We start from the raw sequence: 20,602 nt of genomic DNA, 5'->3' as shown, positions 1-20,602 counted from the left end.
CCACAGCCTGAGGCGGCGCCTCCCGAGCCCGCAAGTCCCCGGGCTGTGTCCGTCGCTCGACGTCTCAGCTCCGGCGCTGCCCGCTCTCTCCGTTCGGCCCCGGCCCCAGGTGCCGGCCTCCGACCCCGGCGGTAAGTCGCGCCGGTAGGGCGGGGGGCGCGCCGGGCTGCTGCCCGCTTTCGCGTCGCCTTCTTCCGTTAGCGCCCCTGCACCCCACCGCTGACTCCCGGGCCTGGTTACCCCGAGAGGGGCCATTGGGGGTACTGAGCGGAAAAGGGGGAGGGGCGGGGCGAAGTTGGGGGCGGATGGATGTTGCTGAGGGGGCGACTCCTACGTGCCCGACTCCGCAGCGGTGGGTTGAAATCTGGGCCGCGGGTGGGAGCATCCGCCTGACTTCTTACAGCCCTGGGTGCCAGCCTGGGGGGCTGGGTGGGCGACGTCAGCAACCCGGGAGAGGTGAGGGATGCGGCGGTGGACTTGTGTGCTGGGCTTCCCCGCCCCGCCAACTCCTTACCTGTTGATAAACCACTATCTGGGGTTCGGGGCACTCAAGCCTCGGCGCCCAGTGACATCCCAGTACTCCTCAGGGTAGGGAAGCTCAGTTCCAACGCCTAACTTCGGCGAGAAGGGATGGGGAAGGAGAGGGGCGCCGGGGACATGGGGGACCGCCTGAGCACCCATCAGAACCGTCACTGTCTGGAGAATCCTCCTCTGCACACGCTTCTTCAAGACCGACCCCCAGCTCCCACTTGTCAGAGCCACTCTCCTAAGCAGGTCGCCTCCTGTGTGTAGGAAGACCAATTCTGGAGCCCTGCGGGTGTGTGCTGGGTGTACAACGTGGAGGAGGGAGGAGGTGCCCAGCTCAGCCCTAGCCACGGCTCCTCTAGGGTCATTCTGCCTCCTGCCACGTCACTCCCTTTGCTCGGGAAAAGTAAGTTGTCTTGCTAGTGCCTAAAGGGATCCGTGCTGGAGAGAGGGACCCCGGAAAAGGTTTAGAAGCACGTAGAGGGAGTTCTTGATTATGTCCTTGCGAGCACCCTGCTAGCTCCAAATGAAAACACTAAGATAGCTCATCAACAGGTATGTGTGTCTCCATGCTTGCTCTTTTTAAAAAAGGAAGTAACCTTTAATAAACCCACATGCATCCAGGTCCCCCCCCCCCCACTTTTAGGCTTTTTTTAAACAACGGATGTAATTTTAGTAAAAACATGTCCACATATTGAAAATAATAGGAAAGGTTAGTAGTTCTTGTGTGCTGTTTGTTTTTTTAACAGTAAGAAAATCTTTGTTTCAGTCATTGAAATTTTGCTACTTCCTGAAGATCTCAGTGGATTGTACATGCACACCTTCAGATTAGATGTCTATAAACACCTTGCTTGTTAAGGCTGAAACTTCGCTGCCCAACACAGTATCTGACACACAGTAGTGACTCAGATATCTGTTGAACTAGTGAGGTGTAATCTAGTGATACTGGCTATCTGGTTTGCTGGTTGTCTGGTTTGATTGCAGATTGTAATTCTGCTCAATGTGCCACTCAACAGTACTATAAAATTGTCATTTCAGTACTGTTGGTTAAGTCATGAGGTGGTCACTTAAGAGATTTCTCTTGCAGATTCCTTTTCCCTAGCGGACAAGCCCTGTGCATTGTCATCTATTTGTTGATGATTTAATGGACAAGGGTCATCTTTAAAAGCAGCCTGTTCAGGAGAGCTGGCTAACTAGAGAAACATAAAAATACTGAGTTGATGTTTTAACGTACACTGCTTGTTGGTCTTTGTATGTCAAAGTTTTAAATACGTATTTGAAATTCCTTGTAGTCTGGTAAAGAAGTTAAAACATGGGAGTGAGGAAGTTGCTAAGATACTGTAAAGTCAAAGTAGAAGACTTCACTTAATTCATTTAGTCTTTTTCTTATAGGGAAATTGGCACTTGCTGTTTAATGCTGTTGAGGTTTCTAAAGCAGCTTTGCAGGTAAACCCGTGTGTACTGTATTGTGTAGTTAGGCTTTGCATAATGGGTTAGTACTATCTAATTTCCTTTGATATACAGGGGGTGCTTAGCCATAGGTAAATTTGTCCTTCATTATTAATAACAACTTTGTATATAACACATTATAGGAATCTGTTATCTGTTTTCCTTTTTTTAAAAAGAAAATTACTAAGAGGCATTTGTTTACTTATTTCTATTACTGGAAGAAATTACCCTCTAGGGAATAGTGCTGTTACTAATTCTTGCTCAGTATATTTGCCAGCTGCATTATCTTTGATACTGTGGTACTTAACAAGTATTATTTCACCCTGGCCTAAAGTCTTTAAAGTAACTGCTAATAAATTGCAATCTATAGCAAAGAAGTCTGACATGTCATACTTAAAAAAACCTACAGACAACCAGTTTCCATTGGTACTGTAATAATTTGTTCACATGTCAGGACCAAATGGTAAAGCTGGCTTATATGCATAGAATATGTTAAATTATTTGTCATGATCTAAAGACATACTTGTCTTTATAACCTTTCTTAGGAAAACACATTAATAGAAGCTTTACGAGTTATGAGGTTTTTTTCAATGGAACTTAGTTTGGTACATACATGTCTGTAGAAATTGGGAAAGAGTTATGTGAGTAAAAAGTACAGATGGCACCATAGATAATTAAGATTTTTAAACAAAGATATTTATAAGGTAATTTGTCTTATAACTAGATGAGAGTTCAACAAAATATATAGAGAAATCTTAATGCTAAATACTTGTCTTAATACCAGTAATATACAAGAAACTCATACATACCCAAAACTTTCTCTGGTCTAGAGAGCCAGATTTCAGTTCTGGCAACACTTTAGATTTTCTATTTTATTGTTTAATGGTAATCCTGTTGCTAATGCTATGAAGTGTAACTGTTACTGTTTCTGTCTAATAGAATCTAGCTTTCTGCTTTTAGACTCTGCTACCCAGGATCTTCCTAATGTAAGGGCAGAGTAAACTTGTGGCACAGCAGTAGAGTGACTGGACTAGGAAGGAAGCTGGTAGAGCCCAGAGTGAGTATACCCTGCAGAAGCTCCAGGCAAGAGTGAAACTACTTGAAAGTCTAGCTATCTTTCAAAATTCTCAAGCACTTTTCATTTTACTTTTTATTATGTATTTAACAACAAATGATTATTTTAAACCATAGTGGAGTAAAATGTATCATGTTGTCCTGTGGTTTTTGAGGCCCCAGCTGGCATTCCCCACTGCTGACTCCTTTACTAAAGAAGTGTATTTGAAAAGCATGGGCTCTAGCAAAAAGTTTACTTTTAACCACAAACCTGGGCCATATACAGTAATGTTCTATTTAACATTTGGTTATTGATGGACAGCATATGTGACAGTGGTCTCAAGAGGCTATGCCATGTAGTCTGTGCTAGTTTTGCTTAAAGCCCTCTGAGGGTGGCACTAGGATAAAAGCACATGTCTCAGAACATACCCTGTTGTATTGACCTCTTCTTCTGATGCTTAAAATTGATGTTTATACAAATATTTTATCTCACTTATCCCACAAATATTCTACCTTTTACAACAAAAACATGTTCTTACCAAATGGTAAAAATATAGGTTAAGATTTTAGAATTGGCCCATCCTGGTGGTGCAGTGGGTTAGGACGCAGCACTGCAAGCTAGCGCAGCCTCTTCAGAGTTAGATACCAGCCCCGGAGGTGACCCACATGGCACAGCAGACCTCTGCTCCCCTCAGCAGTGTATTTCATGGACCTGCCTGTTCTGCTCCCCACTCTGTCTCTGGTGAAGCCTCTTACCGCCCCTGCACCTCTGGTTTGTACCCCAGTTCTGTATGAATAAATAAACTTTAAAAAAAAAAGGGCTACAATAAAGCAAACTTTAAAAAAAAAAATTGCATTACAAATTGGCACAGAAGTCTTGAGTAGGTATTGGGATGTGCCAGAGGACCCTACCTATTTGTTTAATGGTAGAAAATTAAAATACAGATTTTAACTAATCTAGTTCTCTGTAGAGAAATGCCATATTTCTCTTATTCTCTTCATATCTATATATATCTCATAGCAAGCTTTGTGACTGTTTTGCTATGCTACCAGTTTTTTTATATTCATTTAAAAAACTGGGATCATACTATAGCACTTGGTTTTTATTCTTTAACATTAGCTTTTTCCTATTTGCTCTTCATAAGTTATTACAATGTCTGCACTGTTTGTGTCTTTTGGAAACTTATTGTCTTCCATAAAGAATATTCTTATTTGACTGCATTTTCAGTTACTATTTTGCTTGTTTTTGCTGGATTCTGTTATACTGCCTTTTAAATGTGACTAAGAGATTATGAAGACTTAATCAAAAGTGGTAGCAGGAGAGGTGATGAGAAGTGCTTGTCTTCTGGACTTACTTAGGCAATAGAACTTACTGATGATTGGATGGGAATGTAATAAAAGAGAAAATAAGGGTAAATCCCAGTAGATTTTTGGCCCAAATATTTAGATAGCAAAAACTGGCAGAGTTGAGACTGTTTATCTCACTTACTGTATTTAATCTGTCTGTCCTTAAATCTGTTCTTGCTTCAGTTTGCTTTTAAAAGCACAAATCTGACAATATTGCTCTGCTCTTTGCTTCTCAATGCCTATCCATAAAAGGATAAAGTCGGCTCATATTACATAAATGCGTATGCGTCTTTTTTTTTTTTAAGATTATTTATTTGTGCATACAGAACTGGGGTACAGGCCAGAGGCTCAGGGGCAGCGAGAAGCTTCACCAGAGACAGAGTGGGGAGCAGAACAGGCAGATGGAGGAAGTACACTGCTGAGGGGAGCAGCGGGCGGGTCAGGAGAGGTCTGCCACGCCATTTGGTCACCTGCGTGACAGGCGGGAATTGAACTCATGCGGAAGCGGCTTTAGATTCTCAGTGCTGTGCTTTAACCCACTGCGCCACCAGAGCCACCAGGGAGGGCCCATATATGCGTCTTTTATGGTGTTGTAGTGAAAAGCAGCTCTAATCTTTTTAATGACGATTTTTAAAAAAATTATACGTACCTGTGGAGAAGCTAAGAACTTTTTTTAAAGGGATTTTTAGGAGGAAATGATAAGATTTTTAGTAGGGCTTCTGGAATATATACAGAAAGGAGGTTTTAAAATATATATACCTATTTTTAAACTCCTGTCTAAGATATGTAAGATGTAGGGGTGTGTGTGTCTAATTTCCACATCTTTGTACAGGTCATTGCAGGTAGCATCTATGACTGGATGATCAGCCAGATGCTCTAGATTTGAATGTATATGGTATAAAGATACTGGGTTAACACAACACTAGTTAGTTAGCTCCTCAGAATGAAGTCATTAGGGAACACTGTGACTTTACAGTAGTTACTATTCTTCAAGAAGGTACACATATACACTGCCAGGAATTTCTGCAGGCTTTGTTTTGAATTTGTTAAATGGTATTCTTAGAGTTAGGGCTATAAATATCCTTAATTTGTTTTATATATTCTGAACATCAAGGATCTGATGAAGTTACTTGTCCTCAGCCACAGTTTATGATCAAAGTTGGTATCCAGATTCAAGTTCCATGATCTCCTTATCATTTGTTATGTTCTTACTATGATGATAAATTAAAAAAAAATAGAAATATGATAAAGAAAAATAAACTTTGATTTAAGGGAAATTTGAAACACTTTTGAGAATAATCAGTTGATATTCTTTCAGTGTTTTCACCAGAGATTACTATCTTTACTGTCCTTTTATAAATCTTAACTGTGTATGAGATAATGTGCTTACCTCCTAAAACCAGCATAAGATTAGATGTTTTGATAAGTAGAGCAACTACAATATATTAAGTACCTGAGGTGCTGCTGGACTCTGAGGTACAGTAAAGTGCATTCTTACGCAGAAGTTAGGGTTTAAAGGCATTGCAAGATAATTGCTGAAGGTAAAATTATCTTTAAAATTTTTCACTTCTCACACTCTTCTACCACTCATTTAAGGGACCAACACTTGCCTGGATTATGAAACATAAAAGAAAATAGATCAGAGTTTTTCTCTGATCATTTGGTGAATTAAAATTTATCATTTGTTATGTTCTTCATAAAGGAATTGGAAACTTTCCTGACCTTTGACCACTTAAAATTTAACTGCTTTTTTCTGATACATGCGTGAAACTTGAAAATATTATGCCAAGTCTCCTCACAGATCTGTGTGTTCTTATGATCCCGTTGCATTTTCTTACAGTAGCCAGAGTGAGCTTTTATAAGTGTAAACCAGAACACATCATCGCTCTGTTCATTACCTTTCACTGGCTCCCCAGAGTTAAAAACTGGCTTCTAAGTACAGCCTCTGCGATTTGGATTTACTGTCTGACTGCCCTTTGAGATGATCCCTTCACTATCCTATTTAAAATAACCCACCCCCTCTTCTCTATCCCTTCTTTTCCAAAGCATTTAATAATCTTATATACACCCTTTCTGCATCCATTTCTTGTTTTCTTGGACTAGTGTATATTTCACGGGGACAGAAATTTATTTGGTCTCTGTCAACTATTTTGATGCCCCCACCTGAAACACTGTCCCACAGTAGGTGCTCAATCAGTATTTGTTGATGTACTGAAATACTTTGTTAATTTTCACAATATCCCTTTTCTCCAAACTTTGATGTTTAACTGAGCTATAGTATTGTGCAAAGTGTACAGTATGATGATTAATACATTAATTATAAAATATGTACCACAAAAAGGTTAATACTTCCATCATACCAGATGATGTTTGTTGTGTGCAAAGAGCATTTAAGATTTTCTTAAAAGTATTCAAATACATAATACAGTATTGTTAAGTATAGTCACTGTGCTGTACATGACATTCCCAACTTACTCCTTGTAGAACTCACTATTGGTGTCCTTTGACTGACATCTTATTTCCCTCCCTCCCCTGGCAAAGAAGTCTGCTGTGTCTGAGTTTAGCATTTTTAGATTTCACTTTATGATCAAGATCATCCAGTGTTTACCTTTCTCTGATTTTATTTCATGAGCATAATGTCCTCAAAATTCATCCATGTTGCAAATGACAGAATTTCACAATAAGACTCTTAAATCTGTGGTACCTGTACCTCTGTATAAGAGCTCTAACAATAAAAGTAATCAAAATCCATTTCTGATTTTGGTGGAATCACTTTTAGAAGACTGTCATGTTTTTAGAAAATTTTTAGATAAAGATTTTTGAGTCATTGGTTTTCTTTTGAACCTGTTGTGAAATAAATTAACCAATGTTCTATAGGAAAAAACACTCAAATTTTTTGTCATCTAACCTCTACTTTCCAAGTCACTCACTCAGTAATTTACAGTGTAAGTTGAAGTAACAATAACAACACTGGTAAGCTTTTGCATTGTTTGCCACTCTTTAGTGTTGTCCACTAGAGTAATTAAAAGTATTTTTTTTAAAGATTTATTTATACATACAAAATGGGGTACAGCCAGAGGTGAAGGGGCAGTGAGAAGATTCACCAGAGACAGATCAATGAAATACGCTGCCTGCTGGAGAGCAGGAGAGGTCTGCTACAAACACCTCCAGGGCAGGTGTCAACTCACATTGAAGCTATTGGCTCAGCTTAGCTTCACAGTGTGGTGCTCCAACCTGCTGTTACAAAAAGTATTTTTTGTAACACCACAAGGTAGGAGAGAAACAAGATGAGAAATCTTGTTGTAATGGAAGTTTTAAAATGTTGTCTGAGTAAAACTGATTAAGCCTGAATTTATAATGTGATAAACCTCATGTTGATATTAAAATTAAATGTGTATGTGCTTTTTTTAGGAGATCATGAATCAGGCGGATAAAAACCAAGAAATCCCCTCTTATCTTAGTGATGAGCCACCGGAAGGTAGGTATGCATCTTTACACTATGAGTGGAAACAAGTAGCTAAAGTGAATTTATGGCGCCTTACTGTTTTATTAAATTAAATAAAATTAAATACTTTTAGATCGAATTAAGAAATCACAGATACTGGTGAATGGAGACACTATTATGTATGATCTGCTTTTCTGTTACTCATTCTTTTAAGCTGTTTCACAAGTAAAAATACCATTGTACAGAGTGAGGGTAGGGTGCAGAGAAGTTTTGATACCATATATATAAAAAGTCAACTCAAGAGGCACTTGAAATTTTGCAGGTAAACTCTTATCCTTTACATTATAATTGCAGTTCTTCCTGTATTGTTACATGGTCTTAGGCTTTGCTTAAATTCTCTCTTAGTTAAAAAACTGACATGGACAATTTTATTCTTACCTTTATTTCAGAAATCTTTAGAAACACTAAACCACACTTGACTATATCCAAAAATGACTGCAGGCCTTTTTAACTTATGGTTCTGGATAGATTTTTTTATATTCCAAAAAAATTCTTTTTCTGGATAGATTTTTTTTTAATTCCAAAAAATTGTTATGCTTATACAGAACAATCATAATTTTGAAGAAAGAGAATCAAACATGAAAATACAGGACAAAGTAGCCTCAAGACCAGAGCCACAGGCTGTCAGAGTAGGGTGTCTCTGGAAAAAGGCAAGGGCTGGGAATTGACTCCAGATACTGTATTTACTTTCCAATTCTATTATCTACTGTTCAAAATTGTCTTCATATAATACTTTTTCATAATTAATATATTCAAATGATAAACATTTAATAAACATCTTATGTCCTTTATTTCAGTTGACTATGCTTATTATTCAAAGTCAATAAAAATTTGATTGCATTCGGTAAATTTAGCCATAGCTAATATCTTTTTCTGTCTTTTGAGTCAGTTTCTTACTTTTGATAGGATGTAAAACTTCCAAAAAATGAAAAGAAAATCTATTTCAAGGTAAATTTATGCCTTGTAGATTAGAAGGACTCAATTTTCAATTTTTTTCTTCATTAAATGTCAAGTTTCTTAATGTTATCTTCTTTGATAACTACATTCTGCTTGGATTTAGTAGTTTTGGTGACCTTAGTTTAACTTTCTCTGAGTTGAGATTGTATTTTTTCACTTGTTTACTGCCTGAACTATATAGTTCCCAAGTATTTGTCCCATACCATTTAGAAAAATAAAAATACCATTGCTTGTTGTTACTGCCTAAATCATTAACTTATAAAGAAGAAAAGACCTGTGTTCATTTGGGGTTGACACACACTTTTATACTATCTTCTAGTCATTTTATGCCTTGAGTTACTTGCCAATTTGAGTGGTTCTGTTAAAAACAAAATAAAGCCCCACAGAAGCAAAGAGAACAAACTTAATGATTAGAATAAGTCAAGAGTTATCACATTGATGTTACCTTTTCTGGGAGTACATGGTCTCAAGTGATGAGTAATTTTAACATAGCACTAGCTCTTTAATTGTACTACAAGGAACACACAGATCAGAAATCCAGGTTACATCATTTCCTTATAGTGCTGAGAATAATCCCAGCTGACATTGTACAAAATCAAATTACTCAAGGACCTGCTTTTATTCTGTGTCATTTTGCTTAAAGTTGTATTTTCAAAGAATCTTTCCATGATGTTAAGTAAGGACTTACTATATATTTAAATCAGTGGTTCTTAAACTCCTAGTGGTTGCCTGACACAGTGGATATACCAAAACCCTATGTATACTGTTTTTTCTATGAATAGATATCATTAAGTTTAAGGTATAAGTTAGGTACAGTAAGAAATTAACAATAATAGAACAATTATAATAATATATTTTAATACAAATTAATGTGGCTGGTCTTCAAAATATCTTGCTGTACATAGTATTACTGAATTATGGGTAACTGCAGATAAGAGGGGGACTGCTGTAACAGAAGGCAGACTCTCGCAGCTGCTTTGGTGTTGTCTGCACGTCATTTAGCTTCTAGAAAATTACGTTGACTTTTCTGTGGAAAATTTTGCTGAGTGAAAGTAAATAAACAAATGCCATGTTCATACTCTTACGAAAATAGGTTTTACCTCACAGACTCCTTGTAATGGTCTTGGTCATATACAGGAGTTTCAGACCATAACTTGAGCACCAGCCTTTTAAATGAAGATTGTTTCAGTGAGTGACTGAATTCTGTATCGAAGAAATGCAGGCTAAATATATTTTTTCATGCTCCTTTAGGATATAAAATAGATTAACAGGCAACAAAACTAAGTCAAGAAACATTCAAAGTAGTTATTTAAATTAGGTTTCTATTTTATGAGAGTGGATCAGTCTCTAAAGTATTTCTAAGATACTAAGACTTAGCAGTGAACGTCTGTTACCTTGAGGTAAGAGCTTGCGTCTTCATCAGAAATATTTATGTGGGTGGCTCAATTGTCAAAACAACTTTGAGATAGAAAGTTTTCAGTTTGATTTGATCTTAGTAAAGACTTGTATTTGATTGTCTCACACTCTCTTTCCTTAGGTTCAATGAAAGATCACCCACAGCAACAACCAGGCATGTTATCCCGTGTGACTGGGGGTATCTTCAGTGTTACAAAGGGAGCTGTTGGTGCCACCATTGGTGGTGTAGCGTGGATTGGTGGAAAGAGTTTGGAGGTGACCAAAACAGCTGTTACAACTGTGCCTTCCATGGGATTAGGGCTGGTGAAAGGGGGCGTGTCTGCTGTGGCTGGAGGTGTTACAGCTGTTGGGTCTGCTGTTGTGAACAAAGTGCCCTTAACAGGAAAGAAGAAAGACAAGTCTGACTAACATACGGAGATACACCAGTTCTCCACAGCATTATGATGCCAGTGGCATTGAATTGCTAAGTTATGGACTATAAACCAAGTCATCTGTTTTGGACTTATCTTCTAAACTGCTGTGTTGAAAGTATTGATGACTGGCTTTTGCCTAAAAAGAAGAGACCAATACTAGCACAGTGTAGGAAGGTTTCTCATACTTAAATTCCAGCTTTTTATCTGGTTAAATGTTACACTTACTTCGTTGTAACTGAAGATATGGTATATTTGACTATTTACTATAAGTCTTTCAGTTTAAAAATGTGAAAGTTGAATTTAGTGGATGATCCTTACAGTTCCATATATATAATGTGCCAGGTAACTCATCTGCCCCTTCAGAAGGGAACCTTGAACTACATAAACTGTACCTTTAATGTGCCTAATAGTTTCAGATGTTTTAGATTTTTTATAACCATAGTTAATTAGGCCAAGAGGCATTCTTTTCCTATTTAAGCTGGTAAAAGTAGCAGGAATTAGGGAAGTTTAAAAGAAAAAATAGTTATGATACTGATTGATAACCACCTTTTGCTAGATATATGCATTATATTAATTTAATCATTGATGCCTTATAAAAGAAAACATCTTTTCTAATACCCTCAATTAGAAAACATCTTTTCTAATACCTGCAGTTCTTCAACTTAGAGATGGATGCTTTTAAAAGTTTAGTTTTCCCTTTAAGAATCTCAGGAGAAGTGTGGTAAAAGCAATTCTTGCTCTCAGTGGATAAGATGTGCTTGTTAACTGTCAGTGGTTATAATGAAATCATATACTTCAACCTGGGTTCATGCTTCATTGTTATTACACCTCACAGTGCCTAAGGAACAATTCTTGCTGGTCAGAAGCTATTCAGGAAGATTATTCAGATTGAGGAGGTACAAATAAAGTTCTTAAGAGTTATATAAAACATCCAAAATATAAAAAGAATCCCTCAGACATTTTATCTCGAGGATGGCTTAAATTATTAGCAATACCCCTTTTTAAACACACAGTATAAAGCCACCACAGATGTGAAATTTGACATAAATTGAGTGAAATAGGCCCCATAGGTCAGTTTGGAATGCCACAGATACATAAGTACTTTCAATGGCTTATATAGACATTTAAACTGTTACAAGTCCTAGACCTTGTACCATTTTCTGAGTCATCTTCAGATAGGGAATTAAAATTTTTGATTATGGATGATAATTGTGTCATGTCTTAACATGTCTCATTCATTCTCAAAAAACGTGACTTAGCTGGAATTCATTTTTTTTTGTTTCATGTTTAATTTCATAAAAGTCTAAAATGTAGCACATATATCTGGCATTTTTCTCAACTAAGAGTTACAACCTACGTCTGAAGAATTTCAGTATCTTTATACTTATGTCTGAAAATTTGCCTCCATTGTGCAAATATTTTTTTGGATAGGAAGGGGAGGGGATAGAGGGTGATGTTCTGGATGAGCAAATAAGAACAATCCTGAGAACTTAAGACAAATCCAACACCTGAGGCTGAAATGTTTGTGAAACACTAGGAGTTTTACATTAATTATGTGGATCAACAAGTGGATAAGAATATAACTTAACTTTTAAAAGCTTTCATAAATACCAGCAGGGATTTTAAATCTACAGAGATTCTTAAACCTTTCTACTGTATACAAACTGTAAAGTGAAGACATTTCTTCATCAGGTATAAAATGGTATGTATGCCGTGCAGTATGATTTAAAGTGTATTTGTTGAAGTACTTGGTCAAAGGCCATTAGCAAAAGGGATTAAAAAAAAACTCCAAAATGAATGAACACTAAATGACATCTAAATAATGATACTGGAGAACTTGTTTCCTGCTATCCGAAAGACAATGTTGCTTCCTGGCTAGTTTATATTCCTGACTTATCTTCTAGTCATAGGCTCTGCTGTGCTTTATATCTAAATTTCTAAATATAGACTTTACCTTACACTTGCATATTTATTTTCAACTTTGCTTGTCTTTAAATTGCTTGAGGAAAAAGGTTGTATTGAATTTCTGCTACAGAAAAGTCACCTGGTACATTTTATCAAGTTTGTTTCAAATTCTCTTTTCCCAGGAGAGGCTTGCTATGATAGAGCACTGTACAGATAGTTTTAGCAGTTCTTGTTGAAATGAACTTGCCATTTGATGATACACAGTTGTACACTTGTCTTTTGCAGTTTATTTTCGTAGACTAGCAATTTGACCTGTTAAACGGAACTAGTTCACGTCAAGAAACTGGGGTTGCTGTACACCCAGAGATGTCTGTTATTTGGCTTTTTCTTGAGTGGGTATTTGGCACAGAAAGGATAAACCTGTACAACCCACTTGACTGATCTAATAAATGTTGACATTATGAATTCTGTACTCAGTGAAATGCCAGATGAAAATAACTGATGACTAAATAAATTTTTGTATTAAAGGAATGGAAAAGAATGTATGCATCTGTTAATAAAGCACTATGATTTGCAAAAGATGAAGTGTTTCATAAAGGAATAAGGAAATAAAGGAAATTTTTAAACAGGATAGTTTCTAAATTTCTAGTTACATAGAGGTTCAGAAAGTATTGTAGGCAGTTTTTAAATATTTTAGATACTAAAGCACAAAACATGACAAAGTATCTCCAATACGTGTTTTGATGCCAGCACAGCAATCAGGTATATATTTTAAAAACTCTCATAAAAGAGGCAGATTTCTGGATTTTACTCCAAGATGCTGAGTCTCTCCAGAACTGCATTTTAACAACCTCTGCATTTTCACACTTTAAAGTTAGACAACTGATGGCGGAGTTATGAAGTCGGGGGCACGTCCTTTGACCTACCCTCAGAGCTTATGGAACCTCTCACTAAACATAAGTGACTCAAAGGGATGAAAAATGGTGGGAGGAGAGAAAATTAATGTCTTATGGTCACATCTAATCCACCAGGCACTATCCAAACTCCTGAGTTAATGTGTGTGAGGAACCTACAGAGCCTCTTGATTATCTGCTTTTCCACTCCTGAAAAGGACTATTTCAAACCTCCTCCTTGAGGCCCTTTGCTCAGGACCGAGGCAGCCAACTACCCTGCCCTTCATGCTGTTCATCCACCAACCTGATACGCCCATTCCCCTGCTATGGACTTATCCAAAACCAACATCCTTCGTGTCTTCAGGATTATCAATGCCAGTTTTCCATCTCAGCACTCTCTTGGCAGAAAAACCCACCCCAATGTGTACTCTCTTAAAAAAAACAAAAACAAACAAAAAAACCTTCATTTCTCTGCTTCCCTTTGCAAACACAATTTCCCGAAAAACCGTATAGTGCCTGCCTCTTCATCTCCTGTGCTCTCAGTCCACTTAAGTTGCCTTCTTAACTTCTTCATTCCACTTGAATCACACAGGGCTAGCCCAAGATTCCTCTTGCCAAGCTCTAATCACTTCTCTGTATCTTAACTGACATCCCTGGCATTCAGTATTCCTACTATACCCTCTTGACAGCAGACTTTTTTATGGTCATACATCATCTCTGTACTCTTTCTGGGCAGTGTGTCTGAAAACACAGCTTTTATACGCTCACTATGCAGGTGACCCCAACTCTACCTTGAGACCTGACAGCTCCACAACTTTGCATTTGCCTGTTTGACATGCTCAGATACCTAGTAGATTACCTCAACTAGAACTACCAAGTTGACCGTATGTTTGATGTACCAAACCAAGGATTGGAGAGTGAAAGAGAAAGCACCATTGACAACTATGTTAGGACAAACAGCTCTCTCCAAGGGCTTCCCATCACCTTAAAATGAGATCCTGCCCCTTGGATTGGACCTGTGCCATCTATGCTGACTGCCATTCTTAAGCATTCCTAGGTAAGCGACTTAACCTTTTTGTGCCTAAGTCACCTATTTATAGAACAGTAAACAATGGTGCTTTATTGTTAGAGCTGGAAGGCCCAACATGCCAGGCAGTTAGTAGGTACTACAGAGATTTCACTAAGGAACTGAGCAGATACAGATAGGTTACTTCCATTTGCTAAACAAATGAATAAACAGTGAAGACATGGCCTGCAGTGTTCATGATTTTTTCAGTGCTTTAGACCATGTACACATAGTGGAGATAGGTGAGTGTCAGAACCAAGTATTTGGTTATGTATTTATTACAAAGTTAAAACTTCACAAGGTGAAAGTGAGCCAGCCTCTAGGGAATATCTGAAAAAATTTAGAAATTGAATCTTAAAAAGCTTTACTAAAAACAGTAACCACCATCACACTTTTCTTCTTAAAGGCATGAATTTTCATTAAGTTTTTCAAAAGCTCATTTACTTCAAATGTATGCTAAGTAGATCATTTAAAATTTAAGGACTATTAACAGGGAAGTCTTTGTGAAAACCCTTAGTTTGCTGATGTTACTCACACTTTCGGTATGCCTGGTGGGGAGACTTGTCATAAGGCCAACTCATAAGCAATCCTTGTATCCACAGGCTTGAACAGAAGTCAGATCTTAGTTATTCTGTGTTAACTTGACAGCTGAGTGGCCTCTCTCAGCTTCAGTTTCCTCATCTGTAAAGTGGGAAAGTAATGAATGCACACAAAGGCATTTTATGAGAGAAGTGATTAATTTTAAGCATAATGAGCACAGAAGTAAGCCCTAATTCCTTATGGATGAGTAATACTTGGTTCACAAATATAATAGAAGTTTACTAATGTTTCACTTAACACTAGGCTGCAGAATTCAGGCCACAGTAGTGGGATATCTAAGAGGCATTTCAGCTGTGCTATGTGAATAGAAATGTACCCATACTTTGAGTTAAACTGATACGCTTGTTAGAAATGACTCACTTATAAAACAGCACACTGATATGTAATAGCACAGAGAGATTTTTGGATATAGCTCAACTTTATTTAAAATAAATACAATTTATATTTTAAAATATGTTAATTACAGGTAATAACTCAGAAGCTATGTCAGGTTTTAAAATTACTGGAGCATATGAGCTGGCACCTCAGTCACTTGAGTCTGTGCTACTCAGTTTCACTTTGCCGGCTGGAAAGAAGCACAAGTCAGCAATCACTCTTCAACATTCAGGGGGGCCACAGGGTTAAATAACGGCCTTCCTTTTTTAGCTTGAATCTTACCAAAGTTAGCCTCAAACTCCTTTTTCGTCCCATTGAGATCTGCCAGATGTCCATCCTTTACTTGATAACCTAAGGAATTCAGTTTCTTTATCCTGTACTGTACTATCTGTGGTGTTAGTTCAAGAACCATTGGTGCCTCTCTTATTTGAGCTATGGAAATTCCTTCTTTCATTAGCCCCTGAATTCTCTCTTCTAAAACTGGAACAGAATAATATAAAAGGGCAGGACATTTCAAAACTAATTGCTTCAGGTCATCATCTGTGCATTTAAAAGCACTTTTAGAAAAGGAAAGACTGTTTTGTATACTTCTGGGGCAAAGCTGAAAAAGAAACCCCTTGAGTTTGGACAGGAGTTGTAGAATTTCAGTGTTTGTGAAGCCTTGTTCCTGAAGAAACTCTAATGTTTCCTTTACAACTGCAGAAGAATTTAACAAAATAAATGGGTTCTGGCTTAATAACTTTAGGAGCCAAACTTTCATATTGGCCTGAGAGCCACCTAACTGTAGGTAACTCTCTTGGAGAATCTTTATAACTTGCTTATTTTTCTCAATAGGACTCTGGAAAATATTCGGTGCAGTTGTCAAAAATCTGCTAATTACCACATTTTTGAGTCCCAACTCTTGAAAGAACTGTACATTCAGCTTCCGGTTTTCATGGTCTTTCACAGTGAAAAAGGATTCTGGAAACTGTTCTATTAACTTGACTAACTCTTCATTGTTTTTGCAGACCAACTGCCAGAGTTCGCTCTGAGTGTTAACAGCAGTTGGACTACAGACGACTGCTTCTGGGCAGCGTTCCAAAATACTGGCCACAGTAGCTTCATCAGCACCTAGTTGTTGTAAAATATTTGCGATTTCTTCAACATAGGTTTTATCCTCCAAAAGTACCCATGCTTTCAATCTGCGAATTTTCCTAATGTCAACAGATAATTTATAGAGCCTTTCCACGGTCTTCTTATTTTCTTTGTCTGATTGCTTACTGGTTGTATAAGTACAGGTTGCTAAGAGAGGTCTGTGTTTTGGAGTTGATAGCGTTTTTCTGAAAGAATACAGCCTGCAGGACTGGGACCTCAGTATTAACTTCCACAACATGCCTGCAATCCATTGGCTAACTCCTACTATCCCGGGGCTCAAAGAGTGTACACATCAAACCTGAAAAAAGAGAATGCAGGTTTTAATATAAAGGGTCTGGACTTTCGGAACACACAGATTTGAGCTATGAGGAGTAAGCGTCTGGAAATAAAACTGTTTTAAACTAGACAGGAAAACTGCTCATGTGGAATATAAAATACCTACTTTATATCATTTCTGATTTAAATATTTTAATTAATCTTATCAAAAGATATTCTAAAATAACTGGGAAACTGACTTCTTCATAACTGAGACATCTTACATACTTTTTTTTATAAAAACAATCTGAACTTTGTAACAACTGTGTAAAACAACCTTGTTTCTACCCTGCAGATCAGTAGCTAGACCCGAATGTAAAAATGCACAGACCGCAATTATCATTTTGACACAATCTCCTTTTCCTACAACTCTAATGTGATCCCTCTAAGGAGAATAAGGCACTACTTATACACTTGCTAAATGTGAAATGTTTTATATTTTCAAATTGATAAGCTGAAGCAAATACTTATTAAGGGGAAGTACATTATTTACAGGGAATAACTAAAAATTGTAGATACTGTATTTTAAATTGTTATCCAAAGTAACTACTTACAATAGTAGTATGTATTCCCTACAGAGAATGTGACTTCTGAAAAAAATAGGAGGAAATGGAAAAAACTTTCCACAACTTCATCACCTATACACAACTCATATTTTGATGTGTATCAATATTTTTGGCTTTTTATCCCCTTTATCATTGTAATTTCCTACCCCATTATTTATGATTTCTCTTTTATTATATTTATAAATATAGGTTGTTTCTAAAGAGCATCCATTTGCAATTCCTTGAATGGGCCAGGAGGCTAATTTCTGACTTTGTTGCGTGCATTCTTGGTTCCCTCTGCCAGAATGCTGAAACAATCTAGTTAAACTCACTCCTCCCAGTCTCCCTCCAACTATGTCAAGGCTTCCCCACTCAGACTTCCACCTTCCTGCCTTCCTATACCCTTCCTTCACTCTCAACCAATTCGCCTGCCACTAATATGAGCAAAGAAGGGAAAGCAATGTCACCTCCCCTCCTGCCAGTCAAACCCTTCACTGTCCAGTAAGTGCTGTTCTGTGCTGCTCCCAGCCCTGATGGTCTGAGATAGCCAGGGCTCTTCTCTTCACATACTTACCCCTTAGGCTGACTCCTCGCTGACACCACCCTTTACCTCAAGGGCTGTTCTACCAACCCTTCAGCAAAAATTCCCCTCAGCTAACTCCTACGCAACACTTTCTCCAATCCTTTCCTCCTAAAGTTCCCAGCATAAACACCTCCCATGTGCAGAAAGCCAAAAAATTCCTTTTCTATTGACCTCTGCAGCTTTCAGCAGCTTGGCACTTTATCTCACACACTCTCTACTCAACTCCCAGCACTTTCCATGCGTTCTGTTCACACATGCACTTCTGACATCCATTTATCTGTTTCCTCTGCATGCACATCTTCAAACCTTGGTTTGCAATCCTCTCCTTTTATTACCTTACAGGTTCTCCCCAAAGATCCTGTCCTTGTCCAGGAAGTCAGTGAATCCACATGGGCTTCTCTCCAGTTTCTTCTCAAATGGGATCTTGTTACCTCCCTGCAATAAAGTTTTCAGTGGCACTTTAGGACAATACCATAAAATAAAAAAGCCTTTCTTATAAGGTCTTTTTGAGTGGGCTCTCTTGCCACCCAAAAAATCTGTCGCTTTATTCCCACACTGGTCATATCTGCTTCCTTGCAATCCCAGGTGCTTTGTTTCTACCACAATGTCTCTGAAGACTGAGGGCCAAAATGCCCCGAACGCCTAGTCTAAGTCTCATATTCTCAGGAAATAGGCCTCCTCTTCACATAATAATGAAGCTCTAGTCTCCATTACAGGCCTTCATGCATAATAGACAGTTCTGCTTTTCACAGAGGCAGCTACCATATTCCAGTGAATCTCTTCCCCACGCACTGGCTGCTCTCACTGATTTTCAGAGGCATTTCTGGACCCTGAGTGAGCTCTTCCTTGCATCCTACTCCTTACTGGACCACGTATCATTACTCCTATAAATCCCTCATTCCTCCAAGCAGTGGTGTTTGTTTAAGCTTACCCTGTCAGGCAGGCATTATGCTAGACACTAATCCTCCTATAACATTTTTCATACCATTGGACAATCCAACAAAAGCCACAAAATCTTTCCCCACCAAAAATGACCTACCTCAGACCATGTTGCAAAAAAGATTTTAGCAGGATACATGGGCACCCACAATCCAACTATGAATAACCTGCACTAGATTGTAAGCAGCAAGAGAGGAGACCTGGGTGCTATTTTGCTTTATTTCCTATACCAGCAAAGAACCTGGTCCCCCAAGAACCAATAAGCTCATGAGGCAACTTAATGTAGAGGATAAAGTTGTGGGCTGCCTGAGTTTAATTAATTCCTGGTCATCAGTTGTGTTGTGATTTGAAGTCACTTTACTTCTCTGTGCCTGGAGCATCAGGTAATGACGGGGAAAACACCGGAGTGACAGTAAAGATCAAATGCATTTGGTAACATGACTTCACAGAGTATTCTGAAAACTTCACACACGCTAACTTATTAAATCATCACAACAAACTATTTCAAAGAGGAGAAACATATACAGGGAAAGTAACCTGCACATTAAATGACAGCCCCAAACCAGCAGACCCTGGACTCAATAACGGCTCGTATCCATCCTTGTCTCTTAGACTAGTAATGCTTCGGTTACTACTTGTGAAATCACACAAAATATGGGCTATTACATATTAAAAGTGGAATTCACATCGGCAACACAGAGTTTTCTATTAATACAGTCCCCTACTGTATTCCTTCTCCCTTTACAGCAATGTACGATCTGTTGAGTTTGTAAGCAGGAAAACGCCAGGGAAGAGGATGTCAGGGGGCAAAGATCTTCACACAGTCATCACGTGCCTTTCCAGAGAAGCTTCCCACCTGACTTGCAGGGCCCAGGGTCACTACGAACCTCGCCTGCCCGCAGAGTGAAGCCATGGGCAGGCGGCCCAGAACTCCGCTTCCGGCCAGTGCACCGCCCAGAGCTACGACAGTCCCCCAGGGCGGAGGAAGAACCGACTCACCTGTGGGCGTCCGCTCCGCGCGAGGCACTGCGAGTTCCGGGCGCTAGCTCCGTCCTTCAGCCCTCCCGGGGTCCTTCCTCCTCCCCGCGGCGGTGCCTGGTGTGCGCGAGGTCGGGGGCAGGCCACGGTCCGGAGACGTGTCCCGGGCGGCTGCCGAACTTCCTCCGCAGAGCAGGCCCAGTCTCCGCCCGCAGCCAATCAGCACGCGGAACAAGCTCGCAGACACGCCCCGCGGCACCCAACGCAGCCAATTCCAGCGCGAGGCTCAGGCTCCCCCACGCGCCCCCAGCCGAGGCGGCCAACGTGGGAATCACGCAGGCGCCAGCAGCCAGCAATTAACTGACTCCCGCATTTTCACACCCTTTTTTTTCTTCCCTGCATTTTAGACAACCTGGGAGTTCTAGTCGTCTTATCTTTTGCGGATTGTCTTTAGCCCATCAGAAAAAACATGGAAGTAATTCAGAAATTTCTTTATCTTTAAGCCTTTCAGAATTACCATCATATTGTAATTTGATAGGTTAAGAAGTAATTAATAGAAATGTTTAAAATTTTACAAACTTCTTTGGATCTTGGGGACATTACT

At 38.9% G+C, this 20,602-nt stretch overlaps 2 protein-coding genes across 7 annotated transcripts; one reads left to right on the top strand and one right to left on the bottom strand.

Moving 5' to 3' along the window:
• The first annotated feature begins 6 nt into the window (after positions 1-6).
• Positions 7-13,175, top strand: TMEM263 (transmembrane protein 263). 5 transcript variants are annotated; one of them, XM_012720688.1, is made up of 5 exons: positions 7-131; positions 1,918-1,971; positions 2,935-3,031; positions 7,786-7,852; positions 10,374-13,175. In XM_012720688.1, the coding sequence occupies exons 4-5, from the start codon at positions 7,792-7,794 to the stop codon at positions 10,658-10,660; spliced, it is 348 nt and encodes a 115-aa protein (XP_012576142.1). In that variant the 5' UTR covers positions 7-131; positions 1,918-1,971; positions 2,935-3,031; positions 7,786-7,791; the 3' UTR covers positions 10,661-13,175. The 5 variants fall into 5 exon arrangements, with proteins under 5 accessions (XP_012576142.1, XP_012576143.1, XP_012576144.1 ...); XM_012720689.1 differs by having other exon boundaries at positions 2,921-3,031; XM_012720690.1 differs by lacking the exon at positions 2,935-3,031.
• A 2,341-nt stretch (positions 13,176-15,516) lies between these two features.
• MTERF2 (mitochondrial transcription termination factor 2) lies at positions 15,517-20,190 on the bottom strand. 2 transcript variants are annotated; one of them, XM_004675719.2, is made up of 3 exons: positions 20,020-20,190; positions 18,417-18,516; positions 15,517-16,936 (listed from the first exon to the last, which is right to left on the bottom strand). In XM_004675719.2, the coding sequence occupies exon 3, from the start codon at positions 16,874-16,876 to the stop codon at positions 15,719-15,721; it is 1,158 nt and encodes a 385-aa protein (XP_004675776.1). In that variant the 5' UTR covers positions 16,877-16,936; positions 18,417-18,516; positions 20,020-20,190; the 3' UTR covers positions 15,517-15,718. The 2 variants fall into 2 exon arrangements, with proteins under 2 accessions (XP_004675776.1, XP_012590495.1); XM_012735041.1 differs by lacking the exon at positions 20,020-20,190 and adding an exon at positions 19,877-19,921.
• Positions 20,191-20,602: the final 412 nt, after the last annotated feature.

Source organism: Condylura cristata, unplaced genomic scaffold (genome assembly GCF_000260355.1).
Source record: "Condylura cristata isolate star-nosed mole 26May11 unplaced genomic scaffold, ConCri1.0 scaffold00004, whole genome shotgun sequence".
Classification (NCBI taxonomy): domain Eukaryota; kingdom Metazoa; phylum Chordata; class Mammalia; order Eulipotyphla; family Talpidae; genus Condylura; species Condylura cristata.
Note: the sequence above shows the minus strand (reverse complement) of the source record. Positions and strands in the feature narration are given on the sequence as shown.